This window comes from Vipera berus, assembly GCF_964194415.1.
Source record: "Vipera berus genome assembly, chromosome: 3".
Lineage (NCBI taxonomy): Eukaryota > Metazoa > Chordata > Lepidosauria > Squamata > Viperidae > Vipera > Vipera berus.
The window spans coordinates 116,401,708-116,419,144 of record NC_138204.1 but is presented as its reverse complement, the minus strand read 5'-3'; the positions used below and the strand labels follow the sequence as shown (position 1 = coordinate 116,419,144).

The window sequence follows — 17,437 nt, the reverse complement described above, 5'->3', positions numbered from 1 at the left end:
GTATCTGACATTTCTGTTGAGTTTAAAATTGTTCCTTTCTTGCTGTTTTTTATATCCTGAAAAGATATTTACCACAAAGAACATCTTTGAAGTTAAATAAGAGCCCACTTCAGTAATCTAGGATTATGTCTTGAATCAAAATGAGATCATGTTCCAGATTATTTCTTCAAAATAATATCTGCAAGATTAGCTATGTTTGTGTAGCACCACCCCCGAAGGGACCGCTGAAGTCCGGGTTCTCCTGGCCCTCTTAGTCTGGCTGCTGGTCCAAGGGATCCCTTACTTGGACACCTCTGCTTGACAGAGGCACACAGTGCAGTGGTGGTCAATCTCTGTCAGCAGCAGACCATGATAGGTGATGATGGTCAATCTCTGACAGCAGGCAGCTCATGTGAGATGATGATGGTTAGTGTTTGGTGGCAGCAGCTCACATGAGACAATGATGGTCAGTCTCTGGCAGCAGCAGCTCATGTGAGGTGAAGATGGTAGTCAGTCCCCAGCAGGCAGCTCATGATAGGTGATCGTAGTCAGTCTCTGTCAATAGGCCGCTCCCATCTCTGGCAGCAGCAATTCACATGAGATAATGATGGTCAGTCTCTGGCAGCAGCAGCTCACATGAGATGATGATGGTCAGTCTCTGGCAGGGAGCTCACGTGAGGTGATGATGGTCAGTCTCTCTCAGCCACTCACAGGAACCTCCCTTATTCTATCTCCCCTTCTCTCTTTCGGCCTTTCCCCACTGAATCCTCTCCTACTCCCGTTCCCTTCTCTCCTTCAAGCTTGCTCTACAGAAACCTCTCTATCTCTATTCCCCCCTCTCCGTCCAGCTTACCTCACTGAAAAGAATAAAAACAAACACAACCAACCTCCTCCCTCACTCTCCCTCCATCTGGCTTGCCACACACAAACCAGGAATAATAATAATAAATCTTTTCGCCAACTTCCTACCTTGCTCTCCCTCTTCTTGGCTTGCCTCTCCGGAAAAAGAATAAAAAGCCTTTTCGCCAATTTCCTGCCTCGCTCTCTCTCCTTCTGGCTTGCCTCTCTGGAAAAAAGAAAATAAAATCTTCCCCCAGTCCATCTCCTTTTCCCCTTTAAAAATCCCTCCCCAAGACCCCCGCCCTGCCGCCAGCCACCACGGAGGCTGCCAGAGCTCCCGACCTCTCCGCTGAATCCGCAGAGCTCCAGCAAAGCCTCTCAGCCAGTGCTGATCCCAGCCAGCGCCAATCCCCCCCAACTCCCCTCTCCGCTACATTTGTTTAATCTGTAATTTATATCACATGTTATTTGGGCTTCAGCTCTATACTTGGTATAATAAGGACAATTATATTTAAACATGTGGCGTCCTTATTTATGTATCAAGGGAGAATGATAGTGTTTGCACAGAGAGATCAAAAGGTGCATTGCTGACTTTGCTCATCAGCTAGCTCTGAAACGGAAGCAATCTGAGTTAAGAGAAAAAGGGCTGAAGGGGTGATGCATGAGAAGTTTGTGGGGAGATGTTACTTGCCCACATGAGCACATCCCCTTTCAGTAAAAATGGATCTATATCAAGAATAAGCTGTTTGTGGCCAATCACCCAGTTTTTGCAGATCCCAGTTTGGCAAAGTATCATGCATCAGAAGTGTAATTTGTAGTACAGGTAGTCCCCAGTTTAAAATGAGTCCCATTCCCAAGGTCTGTGTTGAAGTCAAATTTGTATGTAAGCCAGAACAGCATTATTGATAATACAGTATGTTATAAGTAGTATTGTGTAATGAACTTGAGCCATTGTGTATTTAACTTGAATCACTGTAAAATTAACTCAAATTTTGCTGCAGTAGGCTGTGTTCCTCACTATGGGTCATCCTTAAACAGAGTCAATCTTAACCTGGGAACTTGCTGTATTTAAAAAAAACGCAGTTAATATACTGTTTTAAGATCCTCCAGACTCCCTCCTCCCAAATCCCCCAAATTTCTGACTCTAAAACTTGCTACTTCTACCTTCCTAAGATCTTAGTGTGTCACCATTACAGCCCCTGCAGCTCTTTGGTGATTCAACAAAGAATAGAAAAGAAGGGTGAGACTGCTGGACAGCAAAAGGTTGCTGTTTCAGCTCTATGCTATTCGTCACTTTAAATGTGACCAAAGCAACATATGAATAATTAACTGGAACACCATCAATGTTATTTTAAGTTGTACGTTTCCATGTAAAGTCACCACCCAACATTGCACACAGCAAGTACAGTTAAAAAAAAATGCATAACTGACTTTGGAATCTGAACTGCAAGACCTGAAAAACATAAATCTAATGTGTGCAGTCTTTTTTCTTAATGTGATTATGTTTTTTAATTAATGAAATGCTGCAGAGCTGCTTATTTATTATATCTTGACCGCATAATGTGATAAGGAATGCATGTTCATCACTCAGTGTGCCTGATGTATTGTTTCTTGAAACTGATCATTTTTACATTGCTAGACTGGGACTCTAGAAACTGCACTTGTACAGTATTTATGTATAATAAACCAGGTATGTAGCTGGTTAATAACTAAACTATTAAAATACTGTAACCATTTAAGGACAGAGATAGAAAATACTTCAGTATCTTGGAGTAGGAGCTGAATTGACTACTGTAGTCATTATCTGAGTTAGACAACTGCCTGAAATTTAAGTTTGTTTTGGAGTATTTCATCTTTGTATGTTATAGAGGCCTAATGTTGGGGGTGGCCATTTAGGCCATTGAATGCAACCCCATATCATGTCTGGGCTTCAGGATTAGAGCAACCCAGACAGATAACTGTCTAGCTTTTACCTAAATACTTCTAGCAAAAGGAAATCCTACATCTCTCCGGCTAACTGACTCCACTAACTATACTAGACTTATGACTATAATTGACCATGGAATTTTAGTCATAAATCATTGTGGTCATTAAGCACCTACATGACTGTCTCACTTAATGGCCACAATCCAAGCTCTCCTCACTGCAGTTCTTAAGAGACCATGCTGGTTTTTAAGCAACTGCACAGGGTTGCCTCAGTGGGTGGGAGAGGCCCTGGGAGGCCAGCAACCTATAGCACAGGGACTCTCCCCCCACCAAGCCTTGGTCCGCTTACCTTTCTGTCCTCTCTCTCCACCTACACATCAGCTGCATTTTCATGATGGTTCAGAAGTCGGCTTCCCCAAATCAGGGGCCTTCTGAACCATCCTGAGAATGATGGTATTGTTAGGGTTTTCTCCTTCAGAGATGAAAAGGTTAGTGAAGCTGGCTGGCATTCTGAAAAACCTGACGTTCAGAGCCTTTAGCGTTTTCACTTCCAGAGAGAAGGATGCTAGCAAAATAGGTGGATTTCAGAGGAGAAAACACTAAATGCTCCAAGTCTCAGCATTTCAGAGCCTTCTCTAGAGAGGAGATGGACACTAGCAAAAGAAGTGAATTTTAGAGGAGAAAATGCTAAAGGCTTTGAGCTTCACTGTTTCAGAGGACTGAGAGCTTTTAGTATTTTAGTATTTTCTCCTCCAGAGAGGAGAAGAACACTAATGAAAGAGGTGGATATCCTCCATTCCTTCAGTTTTCCTACTGGCTGCCTGGACACCAGAAGAGAACACATAATCGCAGGGCACTTGGCAACCAGTCATAAATGTGCATGTGAACCAAGCACCTGAAATGCTGCCATGTGTTCAGGACAAAGGCAGCACAACATTTTATAACACCTGGAAATGCTTTATAGGCCATAAAGCACCCATTCTGTGACTGTCATCATTAAACAACCAGTTATAGGTCACGGACTACCTGTAACTGCTCAAATTAAAATGTGATTACTGTATTATTTTAAATATCAACAGTGATCCTTTAGATTCTATTGTATATCCACACAGAATTGGAATTTTACAAGCAGAATTAAATCCTACACATGGATTGACCATATGAAATACCTGGTGTTATATCAGAACTCAACTAAAATTCGTTACTGATGTAAGAATTAACATTTATCTTAGTTTGACAAGTTTCTGAAAACCTAAATATAGCTGATTAGGTACTTTAGATTAAAAAAACTGAATTTAATAAATTCAGAGAAATTCTTAATAGGATTTAGTGGCTAAATATATTAATAGGAAAAGAAGTTCAAGATAAATCAGAGTTCCTATAAAAGAATTGCTAGACATTACACCCAGGGTACCTTGCTGATGAAATATCAGAATCTTTATCTTTCATCTTTAAAAAAAAAATCTTGGAAATGAATAACATGCATGGGAATGAAAGTAGCAGTGGGTTAGGATGCTGAGCTTGTCGATCAAAAGGTCGGCAGTTTGGCGGGTCGAATCCCGAGTGCCGCATAACAGAGTTGAACGCCTGTTACTCGTCCCAGCTTCTGCCAACCTAGCAGTTCGAAAGCACGTAAAAATGCAAGTAGAAAAATAGGGAACACTACGGTGGGAAGGTAACAGCGTTCCGTGCGCCTTTGGCGTCTAGTCATGCCGGCCACATGACCACGGAGACGTCCTTGGACAAGCGCTGGCTCTTCGGCTTTGAAACGGAGATGAGCACTGACCCCTAGAGTCGGAAACGACTAGCACGCATGTGCGGGGGAAACTTTACCTTTTTATATGTGCTTCAGAAAGATTCTGGGAAATTCAAGCCAGAGAGCCAGATCTGAATACCAGAGAAAAGATCAGTAGTTTGTGTAAGGCACAGGAAATCAGGAACCAGGGTTGTTCAAATCAGTACAAGTTTATTCCATGCCATCACTCTATAAGAATCTGAACTACTAATAGTCAAAGCAAATTGGGGGTAGATAAAAGTCAACAGAATTCAAGGATGGCTGGGCATAGATCTCTTGTGTGCATGAAGTGACTCCAAATTGATGATGCACTTGAGCCCTGTCTCAGGCTCAGTCTGGTCAACTCCTACAGTTTGTAAAACAGTAAACATCTTTATAATAATGCAGTGTCATAGAATCACAGGGGTGAAAGAAACTTAGTAGGTCCAACCCCCCGCCAAAGGCAAGAGTCTTTACACCATTCTGAAAAAATGGTTGTTCGATCTCTTTTTGAAAACCTCCAGCGATGGAGCACCCACAACTCCAGGAGACAAGCTCTTCCATTCATTAATTTTACTCACTGTCAGGAAATTCCTCCTTATTTCCAGGTTGGAGTTCCCTCTGACAAGCTTCCACCCATTGTTTCTTGTCCTTCCCTCGGGCACTTTGGAGAACAAATTGACTCCCTCTCTCCTCCAAGTATTGGAAGAGAGCTATCATGTCACTTCTAACCTATCATGTCACTCATTAGGCTAAACAAACCTACAATAGTTCTCTTAGCTGTTCATATTAGGGTTTAGACTCCAAACCCCTTATAATTTTAGTTGCATTTTTCTGTAATTTCTTGGGCCTCGGCATCTCTTTTGTATTGTGGTGACCAGAACTGGACACAGTACTCTAAGTGAGGCCTCACCAGTGCAGTATAAAGCGGTACTATCACTTTTCATGATCTTGATGCTATCCCACTGTTGATGCAGTCTAAGACTGCATTGGCTTTTTTGGCAGCTGCCACACACTACTGCTCATACTTAAAGCTGTGGTCCACCTGGACACTTAGATCCCTCTCATAGTTGCTACTGATGACCAAGTACTGCCTGTTCTATAACTACGCATTTGCTTTTTCATGCCTAAGTGCAGGACCTTACTTTTCTCACACTTTCATCTTAGGCCCAATGATCAAGTCTGTCAAGATCCTTTTGAATCTTGAGTCTATCTTCCAATTCCCCCCAGCTTGGTGTTATCTGCAAATTTGATGATTGCCCCTTCTATCCCTGTATCCAGGTCATTTATTTCAGTAGAATCTAACCTGGAGGTGTTACCTATAATATAGTTCTTAGCTGGATTCTTTTCAATTGGATAATGGACATTTGAGTGGGAGTGAAATACTTTGGCAGTAGCAAAGTACTTGATTATATTCTATGTGATATTTTGAGTTGCATTCTCATTAAATGTGGAACAGATGATTATACACAGCTTCATTATTGCCTAGAAAAATATTCTGAGAATGTTTAGTTGGGGGTTCCTTGTCAAAGCAGGGGGAGATTTCAAATGGGACACCATTTTCTCCTGAACCTTGTAGTTTTCTGCATTTTCACAAGTGGTATTAATCAAGATGTGGAAGGAATTTTTTACAGATTTACATATGACATAAAACTTATAAAAACATGGCTCCTGATAACTTCATGTAGTCTGCTGGACAATAGAGCAGAAAGAAGTATTTTGCCTTTGCTTTCTTTCAAGATTTTTTGGGGGGAGGGGGTCTGACTTCCCACTTTTTATACATCTGCTAATTTACAATTGTTCTCTTTATTTCATTTCATTTCATTTTCTAATATAATAATTTTAGGGTACCACAAAAATGTTTTAATGAAGCATTCATTATTCTAAATCAATTTCTATCAGCACAATAATTTAGTCATTCCTTTGGTATACAAATGCAATGGGATCCAGTGCATCCAAAATCTTTTTTTTTGTTGTTGAAAAAACTGCAGTCTAAAAACAGAACTTTTGATTAAGACATTCAGACAGTTTTTCATTATTTAGAAAAAAATAAGACCTCTGGTTCTTTGTTCTGTCTTTAAATTTTGCATATCAACTTGACATATTGATTATAAGTATTGAGACTATTTGTGCGCTTTTTTCCTCAAGATTTAATGGCTGTATTTAATAATGTACTGTAGGTGTCTGTAATGCTGAAAATGCCATTAGTCCAAATCAAGATGTTAATAAAAGTTAGCATTACAAATATTGCCAGTAGGTGACAACAAACACATACCCCATAAAAATTACAGAACAATATACTGAATTTTTGAATATGTTTGCTAACTTGAAAGTAATGCCATTGCATGTGTTATTATTTGCCTTCCTTCAGGCATCCTTATTCTGACTGAGATATGACAGCAATGTTGTAATACCTGAGGGCTGTCAAATAAAATAAGGCAATCCTAGATCTAATGTATGTAGTATGTTGCAAGAAAGAGCAGAAACTGCTTGATGGTAAGATTATTTCCATGCATGGTGGAGTTTTTTAAGTGTTAGAGGGTGCTGTAGTTCTGAATTTGTTGGAACTAGTGAGTGACAACCACTTTTGGATCCTGAAGAATCTATGAATTTAAATCACAGGTCTGCTGGAATCTTTTATATTATCTTACAGTGTGAAGTGGTGGGGATTATAGCTAAAGTCGAAAACTGCTAGCTCTTATCTTACATTAATTTTATGTTAATCATAAGAGAGGGCATTCTGGTGATTTTTTTTTACAAAAGAACAAATACTTCAGTAACTGTGAATCAGAGTTATGTAAACTTTGAATTAAGCAGCTGTGTTGAAAGTAACATTAATGCAACCATAATAAACTTGTGTAAGTTTCATTGTAACCCAGTAGTAGTGATTCTAATGTGCTTCAGGCTGTCATTTGCAATCTGTACTGCACACCTCTGCAGCTTTATGTATAAATAAGGGTGATTGAGAGTCATTGTTTCTTAATGTCTTATATTGCTTGCTAGTTCCATGTCTGATCCATGAAAGAATAGCCTGTAATATCAAAGGCTGATGCTGTAGTAACAATAGTTGTTCTCAGCTGGATAAGTTATGGCCAAAACCTTTTAGATTCTGTCACCCAAACTAACTTCCTTCAGGCACCCATGATTCTGACTGACCGGATGTTGGCAGACCAGCATTGATCTTGTGGTCCTGAGCAACAGCTCCAAGTAAGGGGAGTGGAAGAGGAGGTCGTCCCTGATGCTGATGCTACTCTGCTGCTATGCAACCTTGTAGTGTGGAACCCCTTGTCATGATGCCACTGATGAATTTCTTTCTCTCTCTTAGGCTAATGGAGGTTGGCAAGATGCTACAACTCCTTCGTCGGTGACTTCCCCCACAGAAGGCCCTGGCAGCGTTCACTCTGATACCTCCAACTGATCTCCCAGCAATCCAGTATCCCCGGCTGCTCCCACCCTGTACCAGGCAGGTGTGGTGGCAGAGAGGGGAGAGTTTTTTTCTCCTGTTGATGCCAGCAGGCCAGATTCAGAGCTGACTGCCTCACCCAACAGGAGTTTCCTTCTCTTCTCTCTTTGGGGATGCTTTTTCAGCCAGTCTGGACACTTCTTTATACTCTCTTCCCTTTCTTTTCTGGGTAGAAGACGCCTTTTCTTTCATCATCACCATTGCCCACTTTCTCACAGCAAAATAATCTGAAGGGGGAAAAAAATCTGAAAGCATTTGTACTTTTTATGTTGTTGCTGTTGTTGTTGTTGTTGTTTTTATCCTAGTGTAAATCTTTAACTCCCTCCAGCCTACCAAGCATCTGACTGCCTCCTCCCATTTCTCTGGTGTTCTCACTACCTCTTTTCAGGAGCGACCTAAGCTCTTCCCTTGGCTTTTGGGCACCATCCCTCCTTCATATGATCTGTTCCTCTAAGATCCTGAAACTCTGGTGAGTTGCCTTCCAGAACAATCCCTGTTACAGGTTGGATAAATGCAATCCTGGTACCGCAGGATATGGCTGTAACATGCCCGATGGTTACAAGATAGGAAACTGTTAGCAAAGCTACTCTTTATCATCCCTTCATGTCTCTTATCCACCCTAGACATGAACCATGCCACTTCTCAATTTCACTGTTCCACACATTCAGTGGAACTGTAATTAGGGCTGTGTGCATCCTCCTTCATGAAGGAAGTGCATAGCTGCTTACTATAATATGACACAAGTACAGTAAGTCTGGGTAGTAAATAATCTTTTCCTAATTTGTTTGGGTTCCACAAATCCCATTTCACTGATGCAGAAAAGACTTTCGCATTTTCATTTGAAATGAAAACCATGCAAGAGCAGAACAATAAAGACCTGTGCAAGGCACTGTGGTCTTCAGTCTTACACCCTCTGATTTCTCAGCTTTATCTAAGAATCCATGCACCTGGATGCAAAATCATAAAAGTGTAGGTTTTCAGAAAGGGAGGGGCGGTTATGTTCACAATAAAGCTGCAGAAATTGCAAAATATCCACAGCTTTCATTATACTTGTAATTTACCAATATCTGTTAGACAGAGAAAGAAATCACTGGGAAATTAATTCCAAGCTGCTAGAATACACAACTTGCACTAGTAAAGATTTGGACCTGTGTGGCTTTACATATTATAATTTGATTATACATCCTTGCTAAAATTGTGTTGTGCTGATTGTGAAAAAAATAATAATAGATTGACACGTCACTTCTAAAGAAAACTTTTTCCATTAGAAAAACAAAATGTAAAATTGATGGGTGGGATGAGATGGGGAGAAGATAAATAAATGTCTATTGGAAAAGAATATTGAAAAATACACATTGGCATGGTGACTTTAAACAGTTGCCTGTGCTCAAACGCATTTCTCCAGAATAAGATGAATTGGATTGCTCCTAGCCTTGAACCTGAGGAGGACCAATCTCTTTTCAGCAAATCATGTTCAGGGGAACATCCCAGTGGATTGACTGTGTCCAGTGGTGGGATTCAAATATGTGAACAACTGGTTCTCTGTGTGGATGCCGCTTCCGGAAGTCCATTCTGGGCCTGGGCAACAAAAAAATTAGCTACCGGTTCTGCCGAAGTGGTGCGAACCGGCTGAATCCCACCACTGACTGTGTCCTCTGCAAGGGGTCTGGATAGAAAGGCATTAAATAACCTAAGCTGAGCTGAGCTTAGTGATAACATATAAAAGCATCAGGCATCTATATTTAATAACAGTGGCCACTGGTACATTCTCTGTCCAGGGCGATGCTGATGTTACAGTGTACTTACACACCACACTGTAACCTTCCTTGGCTCTAATCATTATTATTCCTTTTAATGGAAAAAAAAGGTTTCCTATTTAGGGTCATTGTAAGTTCAGACTGATAAATAATCCAGATTAATTAACACAGACGACAAATAGCTCTGTAACCCTCACCAAACAATATTAGCAATTCTGTCTGGAGGGGACGCCGAGACCCTGATGCTTCTTATGAGAAATCCATGGCTCTCTTGGCCCATCTGCTCTTGATAACCTGCATATACCCAGAATTAAATCCAAGTAAATTGAAGATACTATAGAAAAGCACTAGATTTAGTGGACCAGCTAACATTTCATAATTCTATTCTGATGGTTGATTTGAGCAAAGGACTAACTTTCCAAAGCACCTTTTCCACCCTCTGAGTGAACCTGCCACAATGATTTCATATGGGTTTTGGGACTTCCTTAGCAAATGCAATAGCCAGAAGGAGATCTTCCAGTTACTAAGCACATTAGAAAGGGTCCCAGAAGGGACATGAAGCACCTCTGCATCATGAAGCAACTCAAGGCAAAATGCAGCCACCTCCCATAGACCTAGCATGGCTTTTAAACTAGGATGAAAGAAAAAGGCAAAAGCAAGAAGCAAATGCTAGCTGAGAGGTTAAAGACATAACATCTACACAGTCTTTGTAATGAGATGGAAATGAGGAAGGAGATTGAAGAAGTAGATGGCTTTTGGTGGGTGGCATCTTATGGACAAAGAAATACATGCAAAATACAGTTGATCACATCAAAGGTGTATACTTAACTTTTGTACATGAGGGGGGAAATAGCCATAATAGATAGCATTGCCTAGTGTTTGGATGAAGTATATCTTTGCCAAATAATGTTAGATGCACCAGATTGGGGCCACACAAATACAAACCACAACAAAGAATTGAAGTTTTGGGTGTCTCTGCTGCCATCTAGTGGTCATGTGGATTCATGCAGCCAAGATGAGTTACCTTTGATGAAGGCCAGTGAGCATGGACTTGAATATTTGTTTAATGTAATTAAGTGTAATTAGGTTAGTTGCAATTAATTACATTGTGTGATCTTTATCTAACATGTCTATTGGCAACTTTCATAGAGACCATTATATTGCTGTGATAAATGAAAATAAGACATAGTCTCCTGGAAAACAGATTTTATTCAACTTACATTTATAGATAGTGTTGTGCAGTGTTATTAACTTCATTTCAAACTATTACCTGGACTGCGCAATTTGCGCAGTAGACTAAAATTGTCTGGTAGGGAAAAAAGAGATGGAACTGCATTTATCTGCCTGTAACAATATATCTTTCTATTATGGTCCGTCATGGTATGGTACTGGACTTCTTAATGGTACATACACTGGTAGTAATTCTTTGCATATCCAGATTTACTATTTTTATTATAATTATGTAGTACTGATATTTTTGCTTAACTGTGAGCTAACTTCTCATGCATTTGGTTCTTTATTTTCTGCCCAGAAAAACCCAACTTCGATACCAAAAACAAAAAAATTAAAAAAACTGCAGAAACTTTAAAAAAAGAATCCTAAAAAAGTTTTAAAAAAAATTAAAACGTTCAATTCTTTCAGCTTTATTAACATTTTCCATTGTTTCTTGCAATTTGTGTCTCGTTCTTTGTAGTATTGATGATAATGAACATTTGATGATGAATGTTCTTGTATATTCAGATAAAGGAAAAGCAAACCAAAAAAGCAGTCTGAATTTAATAGTGTTTATAAAAATAAAAAGTTACCCTCATAGCACGCATCAAAGGACAGGCAGTCCCATCCTGTCCTATGGCAAAAAAGAGCTTCATACCTGTATAGTTTTTAACACCAAGTTACCTACATTTGCCCTTCTTTGGTTTACATTTTTAATGCATTTGTGAATTAGTTGAAGAATGGTAGACAAGTGTAGAGTTGTGCACATTCATTTCCTGTTACACAATGTTTTAAAAGAAGTGACAGTAATTGATTTTGTAAAACTTTTAACAATGGTTGGAATAGTGAGCATAATAGGTACACTTAATACTTTGTTTACTAACTTTGAATGCCAGAAGTGACATTTTCATCATGTTCTGCATACATTTTAAAAGGGGGGGGGTATTTTAGGCTCAATCCACTGGTAAATTCTCCAGCATAAGCCTCCCCTGAAACAAATGGAAGCTATGCAAGGGCAGCTCCAGTTTTTTCGACAAGGCTTATGCGGGATACTAGACTCATCTCTTTTGCTTTTATCTCTCTCTCACACACACACTCTCTTTTTTTTGTCAAACTATGGCCTTGAAAACATATTTTCCAATTTCCTTCATAAATCTTTTATTGCCTTTAAAGTGATGTGAAAAGCTTCTTTAGCAAACAGAAAAAAAGACAAATTATTTTCCCTTAAATGTGCTTAGTTTATATAAAATTAACACTCTTGTTCATTGGTCTGATGCCCTCGGGATGTGCTGAGACTAGAGATCCTAGAATTTGCAGTCAGAATAGCCAACATCTCTTACAGCATACTTGATAGGTGGAAAAACTGCCTCTGGCTGAAAATAAGACCTCGAGTGATGAGCCCTTGAAATGCTCAATTTCCTGAAATTTATCAAACCTCCATTCTCGCCTGGCTTGCTTGATAGTAATTGTGAACTAAACTTTCTGAGGACTCCCACTCATGGCTGTCTGGTTGCTTGGTTTTCTTGAACACTTTTGAGAAGGCTAGAGAAGGTCCACAACACCTTTCTCCCTGGAATATAAGGATGTAGAGCACTGCTTCTACTGCCCATCATGTTGCCATCAGATGATGAGCAGTGTGGGACAAGATGCAGTAGTTGTACCCTTTTAAGCAAAGATTATTGGACCTACTCTGGTAGCGCAATAGAATACAGTATTGCAGGCTAACTCTGCCCACTGCCAGGAGTTCAGTTCTGACTGGCTCAAGGTTGACTTAGCCTTCCATCCTTCTGAGATTGGTAAAAGGAGGATCCAGAGTGTTGGAGGCAATATGTTGACTTTGTAAGCCACCCAGAGAGCACTTTATAAGTAGTAGGGTGTAGGGTTATTGTTTGCTACTTGCCAAGATAGCAGATGAAAAGAGAGGTACTCATTGACAGGTTTTTTTTTATTTTTTTTATTTTAATTCCATTTATATCCCGCCCTTCTCCGAAGACTCAGGGCGGCTTACAAGCTTAGCAGTAGCCTTCATTCTATGTATATGACTGCTTATTAGGGCTTTCACACACACCCCAAGCGGCATTATTACAAAGTCAGCTTAATTGCCCCCAGCAATCTGGGTCCTCATTTTACCTACCTCGGAAGGATGGAAGGCTGAGTCAACCTTGAGCTTGGTGGGATGCGAACCTGCACTAATTGCAGGCAGCTGGTGTTACTTAAGGAGGCATTAGCCCACTGCTCCACCAAGGCTGGAGCAGTTGCCTGGTCAGTGCAACAATTATGTTCTTTATGAAGTCAAAGTGCTAATTCTTTTTGCCACATCTGATCTACCTTGCCGCCACCAGATAATATGAACCAGCATTCTGCTCTATTGCTGGTAATTTCCCTCCCTTCCCCATATCCTGGGTTTCTGTGCAAAAGTAAGCCCCAGGACCCACTTGGGTTATTAACGAAAGCTGCTGATCTGCCAGCTGCTCCCCAGTCATGCCTGTATTTAGACAAGGAGAACCAAAAGTGGTAGGCAAGCCTGTTGGAAATCACTAGGCAGCATAGGGTGTCCCCTTGTGCCATCAATCATCACTTCCAGGCTGTACCACCTGCCCACTGAGGGAATGCTCATAAAATGCAGCCATATGTTTAAAATACTATCTAGTTAGATCTCTTTATTGGTACTATATTTTTAAGATTAAACAGCAGATGAAATGTACTATTTCATCCTGTCTTCTTAAATACTTATCTAAATGACTTTCTGGGAGATGCTCATCAATCTTAATTCAAGGACAACCTTGGTCCACAATTGAACCTAATTTGCTAGTACAGCTCTTGCTATTTTCTCTCATTTCTCTCAATTATTAGTACTTTTGTCAAATAATCATCAATGAAGAAATTATAGTGGGGAACAAAGCAATAACTAAAATCAGTTATGAAAGAATTTCTATGCCCTTGCTGTTCAAAAAGCACTTTGCCATCACAATTCCAGGTATTTTGGAGCACTAAGACAATTGTGTAAATATTACTAAAGAGTGCCCCATAATCAGGGCCAAGGGCTAGAGTAACTAATTGCATCGTTAGCATCAAGGATATATGCTCCTTTATCTCTCAATTCAGAATAAGAGCAAAATAATTAGCATTATTTGTCCTCACTGCCATAATAGGTTAAATTCTGATTAGCTACCTCGTGATATGACATCATCACATGTAATGTGATTCCTGATTTGCTGAGCCAAAGATGCATTCTTCTATAGTCTCATTTTTCAGGCTATGAAAGTAGAAGAGGAAGAAGGTTCCTGGAAAGTTTCAGAGTTCAGAGGCTTTGCTGAGGAAAACGCATGTTGCTTTTTTCAAACCCAACAAAAACTCTTCTGTCTCTACTTCTTCATTCAACAATGTTACGACATGTATTTACTTCCAATGAGACACTGTAGGGTAAAATTACGTTCTGTATACAGTGCTGAAAACAATGTTTGTACTGATTTGGGTGGTTTGTTTTGGATTTTAGGATATATATTTTTCAATCTATGGGGAAAAACAGTTTCTAACTGCCCCCATTTTGCTGAAGTTTTTGAGACTTTCTTCCCATTTTTTACTTTCAAAGAAAAGTGGGAGAATAACAAATTGTGTCTGTAGTATATCCAGTTCTTTCCTAGTAAGGCTTTTAAGATAACAGCCTTGATATCATTTAATCCTGAAAAAGCATCCTCTCTAACTTCAGATTTAAGGTCACACAGCAAAGGAGTAGCAAACCCAACCACAACATACACATCCTAAACTACCTAAAAATATGAGAATGTATTTTTAAAAAATGGAAAATACAAATTTACAGGGATCTCTTTGCTCCCTTCGAAAAGTTATAGGCAAACTTTTAAACTCTGGCTTAAACACAAAATGTTTATTGGCTTGAAAAAATAATCTGATTTGAGCTGGACATACCTGAACTCTGGTGTATGGACAAACACTAACAAGCCTCTTCTAACTACAAGGGAAAAAATCTCTGAAGTGATATAGCCCAGCTGTGCTGATTCAGCAGATTTATTTACAGACCTGGGCTCGTGTCTAAAAGACAAATTGGATGCCATTTGGATCTGCAGTGCCCTGAGTCCAATTATTCCTAGATTTGAAATAATCTCAGTCCACCTTAGTATTTTTTTTTTTACTATATCTCTTACCAGAGAGAAATCTCATACTGGTAAAAGTATAAAAGCTGTGCAATTCACAGCGTCTAATCCAAATTCTCATTTGTTCAAAATGTTACCTTTTTGACTGATGGCCATTGCCTCTCAGAAAGAATCAGAGAGTCAAAGTGGACAATGCTTTCAAAAGTGATACAGCAGGAATCAGTCAAAACTTGTCCCTGCAACAAGGAAGAATCCAAGGCTCAGTCTAGTAGGAGGGATTTATAGGATTGGACTCATTTAGGGAACAAAATTTGATATATGATTTAATATTTCAAAAACTGAATCTGTAAAACAATGGATGGCAACACTGTTCTTTCTTTATTTGCGAGGTATAATGAGGTTTTCACATCACTCTTTGCATTGGCCCCTTATTTCTCCCATGCAATCTTGTTTGCTTAAAGCTTTTAACATATAATTACCATCGTTATTATCAAAATGTATCACAAAATGCATTGTTTGTTCTTAATCAGGATGCGTTTTGTTTCTTGCAAAGACATCCTGCTGTATTTTCAATTGCTTTGTCTTTTATGTTTCCAATAATTTCTCAATATTAAGAAATCTTCTCTTTTGCTTTGATTTAAATCAAGTTTTCTGCTCCCTTAAAGACAAGGCCTGTGTCTTTTGGATCTCCACTGAAACTTTTCTGTTCTATAATAATACTAACAAGATGTAGGTTTTACAGTCTCCTGATTTGTATTGCTACTGCATATTCCAAATAAATTGTTTCTTTTGTTGCAAAAACTGGTGTACATCTTGTACAGAAAAAAAACTTGTCTTCATCCTAAATTCTTTTTTTTTTAATATAGATTTCTTTTGTTTCATCAACAAGAGTAAAATACGAAACAAAAAACAGAAAAACATACATCCAACGCTGACAACAAAAAAGAAAAAATGTGCATAAAAAAGGGGGGGAAATGACCCAAATGTCAAATAAATCTAACATTAAGCATAAAGAATCCACCCTGGCTAGTTGCTAAAAATAAAAATGAAAATGAAACAAAAAATCTGATGGATTCTCCTCCCCTTACATAAAGAGACTATAAATTTTTCATCCTTATTTAATAAAAATTATTGTTTTAAATAAATATTCCAGATGGGAAAGTCTCTATCTAATAATCAGATCAGCCCAACATCTAGCCATAATATATATGTGGGGGGGGGGAGTCAACAGGTTAACCCAAGCGTTACATTAATTTTTAAATCTCTCTGTTAACCATCTGTTATTATATTTTAACATGTAGAGAGTCCACAAATGGCTTCCAACCTCTTATAAAGTTGTCCAGTTCATTGTCTCTAATCAAGGCCATTAATTTTGCCATTTCTGCTAATTCAGACAATTTTAAAATCCACTCTTCAATAGTTAACATCCTATTTTCTTTCCAATGCTTAGCAAGTACAATCCTCGTAGCAGTCACCATATAAAGAAATAACATCCCACACTGTTTTTCAACTGGTCATATTTATAATATCTAAAAGAAAAGCTTTGGGTTTCATTAATATTTGTGTCTTAAAACATTTTCTGCATTATCATTATCCTATTTATCCAATATGATTTAACATGTTTACATGACCACCACATACGATAAAAAATACCTGGATTTTGGATACATTTCCAATACTTGTAGAAATCTCTCTACACATCTTTGCTAGTCTCTCTGGGGTCAAATACCACTAATACACCATTTTGTAAAAGTTTTCTTTCAAACTATAATTCAAAGTAAATGTTAAACCATTACTCCACACATTTTCCCACTTATCTAGTGTTATGCTATACCCCATTTTTTTGCCCATTTAACCATGGAATCTTTAACATATTCATCTTCCAGATTCTTGTAAGTAACATTTTATATATTTTAGCAATCAGGTGGTCATCTGCAGAACATAGATTCAGATTTAGCTCCTGTGAAAACAATTTTTTTTTAAATCTTTCAAAAATTCTGTAATAATTAAACCAATCACAAACAAATTCTCCATTTACTAGTTGTTCTCTTGGTTTTATCTTAAGTCCCTCTTCTTTAAATATTAATAAATCCTGATAGGTTATCCATTACATTCCAATATCATCTCCTTTCTATGTAGTGCTTCATAGAGTAATATCCAAAGTGGCACTCTTCTTTTATATTTCCATCATACATGCCCAATTGATTACCTAATGATACAATTCTTAAAACCAGGGTTAACTTTTATTTTGTCATGCCACAAATAAGCATGCCACCCAAATCTCAAATCAAAAGGTCTCAAGGCAGTGGTGGGATTCAAATATGTGAACAACCGGTTCTCTGTGTGGATGCCGCTTCCGGAAGTCCATTCTGGG

The 17,437-nt window shown here is 38.8% G+C and overlaps 1 protein-coding gene across 1 annotated transcript in view; it reads left to right on the top strand.

The window, feature by feature from the left end:
• LOC308665781 (pre-B-cell leukemia transcription factor 1) overlaps positions 1 to 13,184 on the top strand; it is a 48,513-nt gene extending 35,329 nt beyond the window's left edge. The window contains exon 7 of the mRNA XM_081324002.1: positions 7,845 to 13,184. Within this exon, the coding sequence (XP_081180128.1) occupies positions 7,845 to 7,937 (93 nt within the window). The 3' untranslated portion in view covers positions 7,938 to 13,184. The remainder of the gene's footprint in view (positions 1 to 7,844) is intronic.
• Positions 13,185 to 17,437: the final 4,253 nt, after the last annotated feature.